The following is a 17,463-nucleotide window of genomic DNA, read 5'->3' on the forward strand; positions in this document are numbered from 1 at the left end:
TATGAACATTTACACTAGTGCAATGGACAGTATAGTGCATAGAAAATATCTCAGTGTGCAAATAAGTAAGTAATTATTAATATTTAAAATTAGCTTTTTATTGTAATTTTTGTGTAGGTCATTTTTATTAGTTTTTATAGATTTAATTTATCTCAGTTTTAATTGTATAATTTCTAATTGTATTTTATGTCGATTAAATGTAACATTTCTAATTTTTATTTTATTAACTAAATATATATTTTTTAATAGTTTTACCTTTAAAAAACAATAGGAACTTGTCCTTGGATCTGTTTCTAGAAACAGATCAAACATTTTCCTGTGTTTGTGACTCTATAAACAGCACATTCCTGAACACAGGAAGCCACCTCAGACTTCTTTGATACTGTGTATCTTTGCTGAGCAGGAATCTCTTATGTTATTGTAAAAAGTCCTTGAAGCGCATTCAACAGCGTTTATTTAACAGAGGCAGATGTACAAAAGGACTTCAACGATTCAAAGAAAAGTGTGAGCTAGGACAGAGACGCAGATGAAATGCATTGGATACATTCAGTCTGTGTTTGAAACTGACCACACAGAAATACACCTGCCAACATTTCTAGTCAGTCGCTTTCTAGAGGTATGAACATCAAGATTTATATTGCCAGTCTAAGAATTCAGGCCTTTTGTATTTATATTGACTAAAGTTAACAAAGAATATTAATGTCTTGCTCTTTGTTACTTATGTTAACTAATGGGACCTCATTGTAAAGTGTTACCAGAATGCCTTTTACATCCACTAAAATGTATTATCATGTAAATATCATGTAAAAGTCAAGGATTGATACATGATGTACAAATGACAAAGAGTTGCAAGATACAACTTTATGATAGATTATTACATACAATGACACCAATCTTTATCACTTTAACAGTAAAACTGATTATTAAGTGCTATGTGATTTATCACAGGTCAAAAAAATACAGTGCAGTTATTCACTGTTCAATTGACTTAATTATCCACACTTTTATATATGACCGCACTTGTGAGAGCATTTTTTTGTTTAGTTTTTTAACAGGATTTCATTATTTTGTTAACTTGTGTAAAATTTTATCTCACCAATATTAGAGTGTCCGATATATAAAATATGAGTTTCCATATACATAAAGCCTATGCATCTTTTGCATGCTTTTCTAAGGTTGTAGTTAGCTGACAAATGCATGAATGCAATATTTATTGCTTAACATGATTTTAAGCCTGGAAAATAATTCTATTTGTGTTTCTATTACTTTTTTATTACTCTACTAATCTATGTTTCTCTTGATCGGTTGTGCAAGAAAATCTTTTTTTAATTTTATTTAAGTTTAGTCCTTCTGATATAAATATTTTCAGAACTTTCAGAGATTTTGAAAATGTACTGTTCTGATAAGGATTGATGTAGGATGCACCCTCCGCTTCACATTGTATTCGATTCATGAATTTGGCTGTTCTGAAGGCTCCAAAAACATCAATAAAAATAGTAATATTACAGGAAAAATACACTTATATATTTCCTATTTTGTCAAATCTTAATCAAAATAATTTCTATATACATGAGGAATATGTGAAGATTTTAAAGCTAATACATCTGTTAGCTGTTTTTAATGTTTTTTGTTTTCATTTCTACTACACTGGATTCAGATAGTGGGGATGCATAGGAGTTTTGTCATCAGTTATTGATTATTTATATTGTTTTTGAGATGACATGTCACCAGAAGGGTTGAAAGACCGCTGGTCTATTAAACAATAACCTATTAAATTATCACCTTCATACATGATGCATTTATAAAATAAGTCTAAATGCATTAGTATAAATTTGGTGTAGAAACTATTTTAACTCTAATATTGTGAGTAAATTTGATAAACAGTTACAAAGTAATGGCAAGTAACAGTATTTTCTTGTATTACATACTCCAATAATCATTGTTTTATTTACAGCTTCCAAAATTTTTTTTTACAGTGTAAACAAGAGAGAACATTATTCAAAATAACTATGAGTCTATTATTATTAAGACATGAACAGTATATTTTAGACCTCAAATAAAAAAATCTAAATAAATAAATAAATTACGAAGGATCCTTCTGTCAGACTCTCTATCATCAGTCTCAATATTGCAAGGCCAACTAATGAACTAACAACCCAACGGTCATTCAACCCAATTTATTACTGATGTCTATGAGATGACGTCAATAATCTCCTGTAAACCTCAATGTGATTTGATAAGTGATTTATAAATGTGACTGAACTCAACTGTTTTAGCACCCCCCCCCCCCCACAAACTCATTATACGCTATCTGACCTTGACCTTGATATCTATCACCTTGGCCTTGATCAGGTAATGTCTTATCAGTCTAATAAATTGGAATATAGTGCAAAAGGTGAGGACCGACTGCACTGATCACGTGTAGATCTTGGTAATGTTTTATGCTACGCTCAGACTCCAAATGAACATGTTTCTAATCAGCAGCGAAATTAAAATGAGCTGCTATAGACATTATTTGCTCTGTAATCTAACTGGTTAATGTGTGTGTGTGTTTATCTATTATGTACGGTATTTATTTTTTCCACTAGTTGTTTTTAATTCTTGTAAAATTTAATAAGACGAAGTCATGTGCAAAGAAGAATTAAGGATTCTTAAAGTGTCCCAATCCTGAAAGGCTCATATTTTTGTTTTGGGTGTCCGCAATAACAGTTTGACATGCATGCAAGGTAAAAAAAAACACACACACAAAAAAAAAACACTTTCATTGTCTCATAATATGCATTTAAAATATTCATTTATTTTTACCTTATTTGCTCAATGGCTCACAAACGATTCGCTCAGCAATTTATTTTCCAAACCCCTCCTTTGCGTGATGCTAATCTATAGTGATTGGTCCAATTGGTCGATTTCATTTCCATCTATAAAAGCAGCATTTGTGAGTGCAGTGCTGCTTTGTTTTGTTTTTGCTCTGTTTTTACTGCTCCAAAAGTATGGGGTTATATCTCTGCCACAATTCTAAGCACGAAATATTATATTTTGAGCGCGCAAAAGTGCATTCTGCAAGTGGAACTGAGTGTTTTGAAGAAAATTTTCATCTCGCAAAAAATAAAGTACTTTGAGCGCCCCAAAAATTAATTTTGGATGTAAAATGAGTTTTTGGGTTTGTGCAGACCTTCTCTTTTGTGCGAGCAACGTTTCACTAGCTTGCTCACCAGATGCCTGCCCTCAGTCCTCTCTAAATGCAGACAGTTTGCTTGCTCAACACAACACAGTGTTACAATATGCCATAATTCCAGCCAATCAGAGACGAAGCTGCTAAATACTGATTGGCTGCTTTTACAACCAAGTTTGTGCAAAAGAGAAGGTATACAGTCTATGGTCTGCACACATTAAAAACGTATTTTAAATGTAAAATTTATTTTTGTGTGCTCAAAGTACTTTCTTCTTTCCACAAAATTTAGTTCGCGCGCATGCAAAATGCACTTTTGCATGCTCAAAATATAATCTCTCACGCTCAGAATAATGGCAGAGATATAACCAAAAGTGGCATCTAGTATATTTTCAATCAGGGGGATTTTTTCACCATAAAGGGGATACTTTAATATTCAGCAACTAGATCTGTTATATAATCACTATGAAATGCCAGGTTAAAAATAGAAGGTAAAGAGTTATTGTCTCTGTAGCTCATCACACGGGCATTATGACTATAGTCAGATAAGACTTAATGCTTTGTTTTTTTTTCATTAGTTTGTGTGATTTGATGCTGTTGGGAAGTTAAAACTGGCTAAATTTGTCCTTTTCTGTAGATCACATGTCAGATGCGACCTGAAGAATGAAGAACTGAAGAATGAAGAAGAATAAAAGTGAAGACTCTCCAAGGGACTGTGTAGATAAAACCACAAAATCATACAAAACTGATGAAGGTATCAACTGTACTGTGCTGTGTTTAATTTTAATTGCAAAATATTAAATGTTTCACTATGTGCAAATAATTTCTTCTATATTCTTACAATGCAGATGCTGAACTCAAGTGAGTATTTTGTTTTTATTTATTGAATTCTTTTAATATTTTGGATACATGATATTGCACAAATATAACACAAAGTGACACATGTTTAAAACATGAGGGCAAACATTGAATTTGACATCTGAGAAATAAAAGTTGCACCAAAGTTCCAACCTGAATCTAATGATTCACGAACCTGCCCCAAAGTTTTGATCTGAATCAAATGATTTGCGAACATGCACCAAAGATCTGATCTGAATCAAATGATTCGGGAACCTGCACCAAAGTTCCAATCTGAATCAAATGATTCGCGAACCTGCAACAAAGTTCCGATCTGAATCAAATGATTCGCGAACCTGCACCAAAGTTCCAATCTGAATCAAATGATTCGCTAACCTGCACCAAAGTTCCAATTTGAATCAAATTATTCACAATCCTGCACCATAGTTCCGTTCGGAATTTAATGATTCGCGAACCTGCATCAAAGTTCCAATCTGAATCAAATGATTTGCGAACCTGCACCAAAGTTCCAGTTTGAATCAATTGATTTGCGAACCTGCACCAAAGTTCCGATCTGAATCAAGTGATTTGCAAACCTTCACCAAAGTTCCAGTCTGAATCAAATGATCCGATCTGCAAATGAATTTTAAGCTGCAGTAAAGTCTGCAATAAAATCTAAATTCTGTCTGTGTTTGAAGGAATGGCAGTGACAAAATAAAAAAAGAGAAAGCGCTGACCATCGGATTCTTTCAGCTGGTGAGCGTTTTAATGTGATTCTGCTGTTTAGGTTGATTTATTTTGTGATTTTTCACTGTTTTTGATTTCTGTCCAGTTCCGCTTTGCCACGTGGAAGGAGGTGCTGATGATGGTGGTGGGAAGCGTGTGCTCTCTGGTCCATGGCGCCGCATCTCCTCTCATGCTGCTGGTGTATGGCATGATGACCAACACCTTCGTGGACTATGAGCTTGAGGTTCAGGAACTGGCTAACCCTAACAAAACCTGCATTAATAACACCATCACCTGGCTGGGTGGGACTGTAGTTGAGGGGCCAGACAACAGCTCCACGTACTGTGGGTGAGTGAGGATGGTTCAAGATGGAATCTGCAACCTGTCCTCACAGGAAAATTGTGCTGCTATTTAAAAGTACAAGAGACTTAATCTAAATTTCTTAGGAAAATTATTACACACAATTGAGACAGTTATAGAGCTTTAAAATAATCATGTATAGCTCAGATTATTTTGTTCTAGGAGAATTTGATGAGAAATATTTGAGTTCATTGATACTGAATTTGAGTTAATTAAATCTGAAACAACTATTTAGTGCTTAATTTGTAAATGAATAATCACCAGATCCAAAAATGAAGCGTATAGCATTTGTTTTGACAGGTCACGTGAGTCAAGCTTGCATCGGCTGACTTTTAGATGATCACATCTACAGATAGGAATTCAACACCTATCATGGCATTCCTATATAAGTGCTATTCTCTATTATTCAGCAACTTTTTGCTTCATCAGGAGCAAATTACCCTCCTCCATCCCCAGCTCCTCCTTTTGCCACAGTCAGGACTTCAGGCTTTCTGATATCTAGCAATTTAAAGGCGCCGTGACTGAGACTAACAATACAATTTAAGTTTTCCCAGAACATTTAATGACGTCACTAAATGTTGATGCCACATCTACAGGAGCATCGTTCACAAGTTTCTGCATGGACACAAATCACGCAAATACAGCCAGGGGCACAGGTTTTCAAACCTAGGTCAAAAAGGGTTCTTCAGATCTCTTTAGAAAGAGGAGAAAAGCAGATGAGATTACCAGCATCTGTTTCTTTAGAAAAAAAGCAAGAGACTTAAACAAAAGTCTCCATTTGAGCTCCACTTATTTATGAGTAACCTATTTGTGTTTATTTATTAATTTTTTTCCATTTTGAAAACTTAAAATTGTTCTTTTTGATTCTCATTTTCTCATTGGCTCAAATTTGGGATATAATAATATAATAATAATATAAATATATATAATAAAATAAAAATATAATATAATAATAATATAAATATATTTTCTAATATAAATAAGAAATATTTATATTAATATACCTATATTGCATTTATTATTTTGTACTTATTTTCAATTTATTTTTATTTTATATATAATATTTGTATTTATTTTTTTATTTATATTTAATTATTTATATAAATATATTTAGACTTTTTTGCATTTTTTATACATTTCTTAAAACAAGTTTATAATATTTTAATATTTCAATTAACATATTTGGATTTTTAAAAAAAAATTCAAATATTTATTACATTTCATTATTTATACATTTTCTCTTTTTTATTTTCCAACAACTTTAACAGCCAGAAAAGTGTTTTGGAGAAAGAACTGCAGGATAGGTTCAAACATTGTAAAATTTGTTACTTTGCATTTTGCATATTTTAAATGTTCTTGCTCTGTCCCTCTTTACAGTGTGGATATAGAGGCTGAAATGACAAAGTTTGCAGTATACTATGCTGTAATTGGAGTTGGAGTCCTTATTCTGAGTTACTTTCAGGTATATAAGCAAGTTTGTTCTCATGTCATTTAAAACTTTTTACTGTAATGGCCTTTCAGACAAATGCACTTCAAAGAAATGGTGCAATATTAATGTCTGTCTAGTATCAGAGATGCAGTCAGGGTTTTAAAATACACATCCTTTATTGTTTTGATCTCAGTGGTGCTACAGATCCACTGGAGACAGATATATTACTATGCCAAATTCACAGTATTCATGATAATCACTCTGGTTTCAGATCGCTCTCTGGGTTTCTGCTGCCGCCAGACAGATACAACGCATCCGGAAAATGTACTTCAGGAAGATAATGTGCACGGAGATCGGCTGGTTTGACTGCAACTCCATCGGAGAGCTGAACACAAGGATATCTGAGTTATATTCAATTCTTTCTGTGTTATCTTGTACTATTGTTAGATTTGTTCATGAATCTGTCATTGGTGGTGTTAAATATTAAACTTTGCATTGATTGACAAATTTAAACCTGCATTTTTAGTGGACGATAAACAATACATGTAGTACACTGTAAAAAAAAAAATATTTCTTGGAGGTTGATTTTTCGAGCATGCTTTACAAGAAAATATTTTTTTACAATTACTTCAAAAGTTCACTTTTAATTGAATGCATTACTTATCATTTCTTTGTAATTATTACTTAAATGTACTTTCGAAATGTCTCAAAACAAATCCTACTCTAATTTTATCCGTTATAATAAAATCCAGTTTATTTTTCATGTTTATGACTTCTTTTTCCATGTAGTGACATCAACAAAATCAACAATGCTATAGCAGACCAGGTATCTATCTTCATCGAGAGGATCTCAACGTTCATATTTGGCTTCACGGTGGGATTCATCGGCGGATGGAAGCTGACGCTGGTGGTGATAGCAGTCAGTCCTCTCATTGGACTGGCTGCAGGACTCATGGCGATGGTTGGTGTTACTACAGAAAGTTTAATATGATAAATGTTGAGAAATCTCATGATGTAATGCATGATTTAAAGGAATAGTTCACCCAGAAATGTGATGCAAATTTACTCTACTAGTTTGTTTCTTCATCAGAACAGATTTGGAGAAGTTCAGCATTACATCAATTTGTTCACCAATGGATCCTCAGCAGTGAATGGGTGCCGTCAGAATGAGAGTTCACTGCTGAGGGTCCACTGGTGAGCAAGGGATGTAATGCTACATTTCTACAAATCTGTTCTGATGAACAAACAAACAAACTCATCTTAGATTAAAATTGACATTTTTTGTTTCATCATTCAATCACCCATCAGCATTTTTTCCTATTTAAGTGTGTTGTAAAAAAAAAATGATATTTTTGATGTGAAGGCTGTAGCAAGGCTTACAGGTCGTGAGTTGACGGCCTATGCTAAAGCAGGAGCAGTGGCTGATGAAGTCCTTTCCTCCATGAGAATGGTTGCCGCTTTTGGAGGAGAGCACAAGGAGACAGAGAGGTACAGTGCCCTCATTATCTTCCAATGCAAACCTATTTACACCAAATGAAAGTGGAATATTTAATGAGAAAACACACTGACTGTAACGGTATACCTGGAATAATGTGTATTGTAAAAAGTGGGCATTAAGGTTTGAATGAAGGGATGGAAAGAGTAAAAGTGGTGGTGATGTAATTTATAAGGTACAATAAGACAGAGCAAGTAATTGCATCTTGGTGAAAGATTACAAAAATTACAGTCATGCACAGCTAGATACTGTAGAGTGGGAGATTTTTAATGGTTATTTCCACAGGTATGACAGGAACCTCGTGGAGGCCCAGGCATGGGGTATTAAGAAGGGAGCGATCGTTGGTGTGTTTCAGGGTTACCTTTGGTGCATCATATTCTTGTGTTATGCACTGGCTTTCTGGTATGGCTCAAAACTGGTCATTGAAACCAAGGAGCTCACACCCGGCGACCTTGTTCAGGTATGACATCCAAGTGTGGACACAGAAGGAGAAGTTTCATCTTATTTAATTCTATTTAGTTATTTTCAATTTTTTTAACCTGTCATTTTTCGGTCTTAGATTATTTATGTGCTGTGACAATTTTTTTTACACTAATGGTAATTAAAAGTTCTATGCATTAAAGTATAAAAATATCAATAAAAATAGGTAATAAAAATGATTTGAAATGTATAAAAAAGAAACAAGCAAGATATAGAGAAATAAAAAATAAAGCTGTATCTTTCAGTCAGAAGGATGCAACACATTATTTTATGAAATATCCTTTATTCTCTTCAGGTATTCTTTGGTGTTCTTATGGGTGCCGTGAATCTGGGCCAGGCCTCTCCTTGTCTTGAGGCCTTTGCTTCTGGTCAGGCCGCAGCCAAAAGTATATTTGACACTATTGACAGGGTGAGAATAACACAAACACACAGTTCTTCTCATAAAATCAATGGATTTCATTCTTTCAGCTTCAGGGAAAGATTAATTACCATCACATCCTGTTCCCATACAGGAACCAGAAATCGATTGCTTCTCAGAAGAAGGTCATGCGTTAGACAAAGTTAAAGGTGACATTGAATTCCACAGAGTTCACTTCCACTATCCCTCCCGCCCGGAAGTGAAAGTGGGTTATGTTTTTAGCATGCATAATTGAATCTAATGTTTGCATTAAACAGTTACATTTTATCCAGGGTTGATTGGCTTTATCTTGTGTTCAGATATTAGATGATTTGAATGTTGTGGTCAAAGCTGGTGAGAACACTGCATTTGTTGGACCAAGTGGATCAGGAAAGAGCACAACAATTCAACTCATTCAGAGGTTCTATGACCCCAAAGAAGGAATGGTACAGTAATACAAAACTATAGTGTTAATTATATTATATATACTCTTACAGTATTTATTAATAGATTTATTCAGCTTTTATTTTCACATTTTCAGTTGAATTTTTTTATTCGATTAGATTTTTGTTTAATTTCATGTAATTTGATTTTTTTATTTAATTTAGTGTTTTTAATATTTCTATTTATCTTTAATTTATTTTTAAGTTTCAGGTTTAGTCATTTGACTTAAGTAAGGACTGCTAATTATGTCAGCTCTAATCATTTCCATCAAATAAAGAAACAACAACAACAACCAAACAATTAAATAAATACACAAATACATTTGTTTAGCATTTAATTTTTAATTTTCATTTGATATTTATATTTTGTAATATTTTATCTTTATTTAAATGACTGATTTATATTTTTAAAGAGTTTTAGTTAATATTTACACTGGTCAAACACCTTAATTTCATAGGACATTGGTTATTTACAAATAATCAGTCAATCAATAAATACAATTATTTATTTAGAACTGAATTTTTATTTTTTACCTATTTATTACATTTTATTATATTTGAATTCACGAAAGAAAAACAAGTTTAATTTAACATTCACAACACTGGTTCACACTTACACAGTTTCATAAGACTTCCAACAATAGAACAATGAATAAGTGAATGAATATGTATATATAATTAATCTTATTTAATCTTATTTGTTAAAATACCTCCTTAAATACTAGTAATGCAGTAAAATCTAAAACCAAATGTCTGACCTAGTGTTGAAAATCAAAATTATTGACATTTTTAGGTCACGCTGGATGGTCATGACATCAGAAGCCTAAATATCCAGTGGTTACGTTCTCTCATTGGTGTAGTGGAGCAAGAGCCTGTTCTGTTCGCCACCACGATCGTGGAGAACATCCGATACGGCTGTCCTGGAGTCACCATGGAGGAGATTATAGAAGCCACCAAACAAGCCAATGCTTACAACTTCATCTTGGATCTTCCTCAGGTGCCAGCTACTGTATAAGATCAGTACATGCATTACCTCACTGATCAATTACACAAAGTAACACTGGAAGCGCTTGGAGATTTTTTATATTAGTTTTGCATATATTAAAGGGGTTTATATGATGAGATTTCTATTTTTACATTTCTTCAGTGTGTTATTTAGCTATTTGTGCATGTATAAGATCTGCAGTTAAACAGCTCAAAGTCTCCCACAAAAAGGATTTATTCTCTCTAAAAGAGGCTAAACCAGGTTAAAACACCTTGTTCTAACACGCCCACATCTCTACATCACGATGTGGAAATATTTGCGTAATACCGCCCAAATGTCACGCAAAGAAAGAAGGTGTGGTTTCAGGAAGAGCAGTAGTGTTGAAGCAGTCATGTCAGGGAGACGCTGTGTGTTTCTGTGCCAAAGCACAAGCACTTTATTTGGTCTTCCTGAAGAAAGATGCAATGAGGAATCATAGGTTAAGATTTATTTACAACAGAACAGCACAACCCAGATGTTCGAATTTGTGCAATGTATTTTATGGAAGACAGTTTTGTGAACCTAGGAGAGGTTAGCTTTCAACTTTCAAGGCTACAAACTTTGAACTTTACAAGGCTGGCTGTGCAAAGGCTATTTCTAGAAAAAATGGGTCACCTCCGACTTTACTTTGACAATCTGGCGCTTATTCTGAATCAGCGACTGTAAGCATGTTTCCTTAATAGTTTAAATATTTGCTCTCGACTGTTCAAATGCGGAGTTTTGCATTGTGTAGAGTATCGCATTGTGTGTGTGTGCGTGAGAGAAAGACAGGGTAACGTGGAGTCAGCTTTCTTAATCGCAGCTTGTGTACTGCAAACACATACAAGCTTCATCACTGTGTCTGTCACGCGACTGTGTTCCTCTTTCAGGCTTGAACTGATGGTAAAACGAAAGATATTATTAACTGCCTTTACATTTATGTTGAATGATAAAGCTCGCGATTATGGAAAGGGGCGTTATATTTCCGACAAGTGACTGTAGTGATCGGCCAATCACAATGCACTGAATCAGTTGGCCAATCAGAGCAGACTGCGCTTGTCAGAAGGAGGGACTTCGTAGAGAACGATGTGTCTGAGAGAGATGAGGCATAGAGGAAATACAATAATGTACAGTATTTGAAAAATAATGTGCTACTTAAAAAAAAAAAGAGAGAAAAGGGCAGCTGAGGCCTAATGGTTAGAGAGTTGTAATGTTTTTTGAACATTAAAGCATGTCAACCTATACGGTTACACCTGTTGTGTATTAATAATTGTATTTGAATACTGTTAACTTTTTATTTGAGTTGTCTTTTGTTCTTTTTTGTAATTGGTTGTGAGAGCAACAGAAAAAAGCAGCACACCTCGCAGTGTGCGGGCAGTATACCAGAGAAGTAAAAGATAAATTGTACTAGTTCCTATGTGATCAATCTTTTTTTGTTTTATTCAGCAAATAAACGCTTCAATCCAAGACTTTCCGTCATTGTATTGTTTCACTAGTAAACACATGACAATTTTTAGCGACAAGGATGGATATTTGATGTGTTGTATTTTGCAGCGGGTAGCTCCCGCGGTGATAAAAAAAAAAAAAAAAAAAAAGAGGGAACAAGCATGGCGATCTACAGTACAGACAAGGGATTAACGTTCGACGAAACGACGGAAACGTTTGAAAACTACGACGAAAGACTTTTGCAGTTTTTGATGGCAAACAAGATTGAAGATGACCGGTGGCGAGCTGTATTTTTGTCTGTGGTTGGTCCAAAAACTTTTGCATTGCTAAGAGAACTGATTGCACCGAGCAAGGTGAGCGAGACAGAATTCTCTATCTTATTGAAGGCATTAAGAGACTTTTATACACCAAAAAAGAATGTGTTGGCTGAAAGATTCACGTTCCGAAATCGTCGACAGCAAGCTGGAGAAACTTTTGGGGACTACATCGCTAGCTTAAAGGGGCTGGCCTGCACCTGTGAATTTGGCACCAGCCTGGAGGAGCAGCTAAGAGACCAATTCGTGTGTGGGATTATTGATAAAGAACTGCGCCGAAAACTGTTAAATGCCGCTAGTGATGAAGGTCTGACATGGGCAGGTATGGTGGAAATAACCAACAATTTCGAGTTTACAACCAGTGGCATGCAGTCTATTCAGAAGGGACCGCCTACATTGTACCTGCGGACGGATCATCTAGGCCTGCGGGGAGTGAAGCAGCGTGAGTCCAGGGCTTTGCGACCGGAGTCAAGGAGCACCACCGGCCGAGAGTGCTACAGATGTCTGGGGAAAGGACATGGACCGAGCGACTGCAAGTTCAAAGAGTTCCAGTGTCGGGGATGCGGAAAAACTGGTCATCTGGAACGGGCCTGTAATAAGCGGAATGATTTCAAGCCAAAGGAGCAGCATCGGTCTACGGAAAAAATTGCGACTCGTTCTTTTCATTCGCGCAGCGGAGCTGATGTGAACTTTATGGACAGACCGGAGGATTCATATTATGGAGCCGGGGTGTTGCCGTCGGATGTTGCCGAGGAACGAACTGATTTGAGACTGCACATCGTAACTGCAGACTTATCCGGGTACGTGAAACCATACAAGGTGATGGTGAGATGTAACGGGGTAAAAATGTGCATGGAGGTAGACACTGGGGCCGCTGTGTCGGTCATATCTGAGAGCTTGTACTGGTCAAAATTCAAAAAGGTAAAATTGCAACCGTGTGATTTGAAATTGCGAACATACACTGATCATCTGCTGGAATTGTTGGGAAAGATTAATGTTCAAGTTCAGAATGGGGGGCAAGATTTAAGACTAACGTTGTTAGTGTCGCGAGGGAAAGGGCCAGCTCTTATGGGTCGCGATTGGATCAGGGTGCTAAATTTGGATTGGTCTCGAGTGAATCACATACGCGATCCGGTTGTGAAAATCTGCGCCGACCACAAAGCCGTGTTTAGCTCCCAATTAGGTTGCGCGAACGGGGTAACTGCCAAATTGTGTGTTTCGCCTGAGGCGAAACCGAACTTTTGAAAAGCTGTCTGTATTCCAAAACAGGACGGCTCAGTTCGCATATGTGGCGATTATAAAGTGACGATCAATCCGTGGCTAGACATTGATCAGTACCCCATACCCAAAACGCAGGATTTGTTCTCTTCCCTCGCTGGGGGAACTGGATTTGACGCAAGCGTACACGCAATTGAAAATGGATGATGAAAGTAAGCCTTTCCTCACCGTTAACACGCAGCGGGGATTATACGTGTACAATCGTTTGCCATACGGGGTCGCTAGTGCACCGTCAATTTTTCAGCGCACCATGGATATGGTGTTGCCAGGATTAGAGGGTGTGGTGTGCTATCTTGATGATATTCTAATAACCGGAAAAGACACCAACGAGCATTTGAAAAATTTGAGTAATGTTTTGAGACGTCTGGAAGAACACGGGCTTAGGTTAAACAAAGAAAAATGAAACTTCAAACTACCCAGAAATATGAACAGAAAACACACTCTAAAATCAATTAATGTCCACTGTGTGCAATCCCTAACATACATCTTCTAACATTCGATATGAAACCAATATTTTTTACTTTTAATGTGGAGCTGCAACAGAAATGACTCACCCACAGCAGTTCTCTCTGGCTCTGCTGCAGTTCATTCGAACTCCGTGCGCTATAGCGCCACCAGCGCAGCCAATAGGAAGCGCGATCACATTACAGCAGGATTTACTTAAAGAACCCTCATCTATAAACTTTATCCCGTTACAGTAGGGTTGTGCCGATAGACGATAGTATCGTGTATCAATGATCGTCAGAGATATCTACATAAGCAGAATTCTCTGTCGATAATCAAGACGATATTAGGCTCATTTTCCTATTAATGTATTAGATTATAATAATAATAACTATTATTTTTACTTTTATTAGGCTGCTTATTATAATTCGGCTTTTAAACTGCCCAGCTATTTCACTTAATTTCACTGCCCGCATTTCACACACACACCTCGCACGCACAGGAGGATTAGAGCATGTAGTCGGTGAAGTTGTAATGCTTTGATTTGGATAATTCGTTAAATCCATGAAATGAAAGAGATAGAAAACGACGAGTTGGTGTCCCGCACATTTAATGGCTGGTATACGGCAACGCGCTCTTCTCATACATGAGAGATTAACTCTTTCTTGGTGTCACAAATAAAGTAAAGACAAAATAATTAACAAGGCGGCAGAGCGAATTTATCATCCATAGTACATGGTTCTCACGTAGTCCTTTTCTTAAAGACTGATCACTTAACTTATAAAACACACTATGTGGTAATGACGTAGAAGGACTACGTGAGAACCACTATGGATAATAAGTTAAATCTGCCGCCTTGTTATTATTTTCATGCACACCGCACTATAATGTGATGCATGCAAAATACATAGTTTTGGCCGTTACAAAGTCTCTATCCACAAACAGACGTACATCGTCTGCAGATATAAGGTATTTCATTGGACTTTAACAAGTAATCTAAACGGCCTATATACTGTATGTGCAATATATTAAACGATCCTTCACTAACTGAGTTTAATGCCACAGTTATGTTAGAATGCATCTCATTCTTGTTTCTGTGGCGGTGCGTCAGACTCGTCCTGACCCACTGAGCAAGCGACGTCTGTGGACGTACAAAACAGGTTGATATCACGTCCGTCCGTCCAGGCCATGATTTGAACGTCCATTGACAGCCAGAATTAGTCGATTCATGACACTGTGAATTTATGTCCAATCTGGCCATAATTTAAACGTCCACTGACAGCCAGAAGTAGTTCAGAAAAGACGTTCATACTGACTATAATCTGGACGTCCGTTGACATCCAGAAACAGTCCATAAATGACATGAATAAAGATGTCCAATCCGGCCATAATCTAAACGTCCACTGACAGCCAGAACTAGTTCAGAAAAGACGTTCATTCTGACTATAATCTGGACGTCCGTTGACATCCAGAAACAGTCCATAAATGACGCAAATAAAGATGTCCAATCCGGCCATAATCTAAACGTCCACAGACAGCCAGAACTAGTTCAGAAAAGACGTTCATTCTGACTATAATCTGGACGTCCGTTGACATCCAGAAACAGTCCATAAATGACGCAAATAAAGATGTCCAATCCGGCCATAATCTAAACGTCCACAGACAGCCAGAACTAGTTCAGAAAAGACGTTCATACTGACTATAATCTGGACGTCCGTTGACATCCAGAAACAGTCCATAAATGACGCAAATAAAGATGTCCAATCTGGCCATAATCTAAACGTCCACTGACAGCCAGAACTAGTTCAGAAAAGACGTTCATACTGGCTATAATCTGGACGTCCGTTGACATCCAGAAACAGTCCATAAATGACGTGAATAAAGATGTCCAATCCGGCCATAATCTAAACGTCCACTGAACAGACGTTCATAGGCTATAATCTGGACGTCCGTTGACAATGTTGAAGATTTTATTATTTAGAAAATAAGCAATTTACTTATAGGCCTACATTTGTACACTATTATTTATTCCCTTTGTGTGTATGACTTTGGTTGACTTTGGTAGCAAAGGCCTGAAAACCAAGGCCTGAGAATGTTATTTCAGTAAAGACACCTGGTACAAAGTCTCACCCAAAAATAATCTAAAGGAGGTGACCATATTTGGAAGGGATGTGGGTATATTATCTGTGAAACCCCACAGAACTGGAGTGTCCTTTCTGCAGGAGGCGCTCGGCTTTGTTTGTTCAAATAAAGTCTAATTGTTTCTGGCATCAAAGATCTCTGAAGTCATTTTGCCAGAAAGATTGATTGAAAGACTGAAACTACAACAAAATCCAGAAACGGTCCATAAATGTGAATAAAGATGTTCAATCTGGCCATAATCTAAACGTCCACTGACAGCCAGAACTAGTTGAGGAAATACGTTCATATGGTTATAATCTGTACGTTGACATCCAGAATTATTCGACAAATTATGTGAATAAAGATGTCCAATTTTGCCACAATCTAAACATTCGTAAACATCCAGATTTAATGATTGAAAATATGTTAAAGGCCGGCCACTGTGGCCTGCCCACTATAATCAAAAGGCTGTTAAAAAAAACAACCATCATCATTGTTATAACATTTCCAGAGTCCCTCAGTCCAATTTCCTAAAGTCTTTCATTCCAGATTAAGGTCCTTAAACACTGCGCAGCCTGTATGGCTTTTAAGTTTTTCTTATAGAACTCAATACTCAAAATATATTTTCATTTCATGTTTAAATCTTTAAAAAAAGGGCTGCATAAAATTTACATTTGTGAATACATTTAGCTAACAGAATTTTTTCAGATTTAAAAATTATCAATTTTCTTTTTACATTCATGAAAACATTTAAATTCAAAGTTAGGATTCACATAATATTTTATAAAAATTTACAAAATGTACCACCAAAATATCCACGTGAAAGACAGTTCCAAAATAAACAAGCTTCTCCTTTGGTGTGCACCTCCAAAAATGAGTAACCCTAATTCGTGTCAAGGTGACGGAGGCCAAGAACATGGTCAACTGGTCCTGTGTTGATCAGCTGTGTGGAGTAGTCACTGAATTTGCAAAAAAACACTACAATATGCAGTAACATTTTGAAATTAGATCTTCAAAATTAGACTTATCATATATCACTCCGAAACGGTCACAACACTGTAGGAGCGACGCCATAGTTGACGCTAGTTCCTTGTCAATATCACAATTGTATTGCATTCAACCCTCTACATAATTTTATTATTTTGGTCACCTTGCTCTTTTAAACTTAGGCAGGTCAGTCACAATGGGGAAAGCAGTGGCAGGATGACTAATGATTTTTTATGATCTGATCATCTCTGAGAGGTAGGCCTATAGGATACAGGCAGGTTGGCACAAATTGACAGATCTGGTCCCTCAAATTCAAGGCGAGGAATAAACCAAACAATAACTGATAATGTGAGTTATAACCACATGATTTTTGGGAAGTGGGAATGGTAGACGTTGACACAAATACTTCCAGTCCGACTATTATTCTAAAGTTTTTAAATTATTTATTCTAGAAAAAGTTATTTATTTATTGTATTTTTTCCATTTGTCATTGTCTTTGTTTGAGGGTGATGGGTAAATTTCCACATATTTGGC

At 36.1% G+C, this 17,463-nt stretch overlaps 1 protein-coding gene across 3 annotated transcripts in view; it reads left to right on the top strand.

The window, feature by feature from the left end:
* The first annotated feature begins 363 nt into the window (after nt 1-363).
* Nucleotides 364-17,463, top strand: part of LOC132095520 (bile salt export pump-like) — a 56,011-nt gene continuing 38,911 nt past the window's right edge. Inside the window, exons 1-13 of one of the 3 annotated variants that reach the window (XM_059500599.1) lie at nt 364-616; nt 3,819-3,923; nt 4,705-4,762; nt 4,839-5,080; nt 6,470-6,554; nt 6,793-6,926; nt 7,311-7,482; nt 7,885-8,009; nt 8,302-8,476; nt 8,792-8,905; nt 9,009-9,119; nt 9,214-9,339; nt 10,130-10,333. In XM_059500599.1, the coding sequence (XP_059356582.1) occupies nt 4,869-5,080; nt 6,470-6,554; nt 6,793-6,926; nt 7,311-7,482; nt 7,885-8,009; nt 8,302-8,476; nt 8,792-8,905; nt 9,009-9,119; nt 9,214-9,339; nt 10,130-10,333 (1,458 nt within the window). In that variant the 5' untranslated portion in view covers nt 364-616; nt 3,819-3,923; nt 4,705-4,762; nt 4,839-4,868. Of the gene's footprint in view, nt 617-3,818; nt 4,763-4,838; nt 5,081-6,469; nt 6,555-6,792; nt 6,927-7,310; nt 7,483-7,884; nt 8,010-8,301; nt 8,477-8,791; nt 8,906-9,008; nt 9,120-9,213; nt 9,340-10,129; nt 10,334-17,463 lie in introns of all 3 variants that reach the window. The other 2 variants (XM_059500598.1, XM_059500600.1) reach the window with 2 other exon arrangements.

Source organism: Carassius carassius, chromosome 19 (assembly GCF_963082965.1).
Source record: "Carassius carassius chromosome 19, fCarCar2.1, whole genome shotgun sequence".
In the NCBI taxonomy this organism is placed as follows: Eukaryota; Metazoa; Chordata; class Actinopteri; order Cypriniformes; family Cyprinidae; genus Carassius; species Carassius carassius.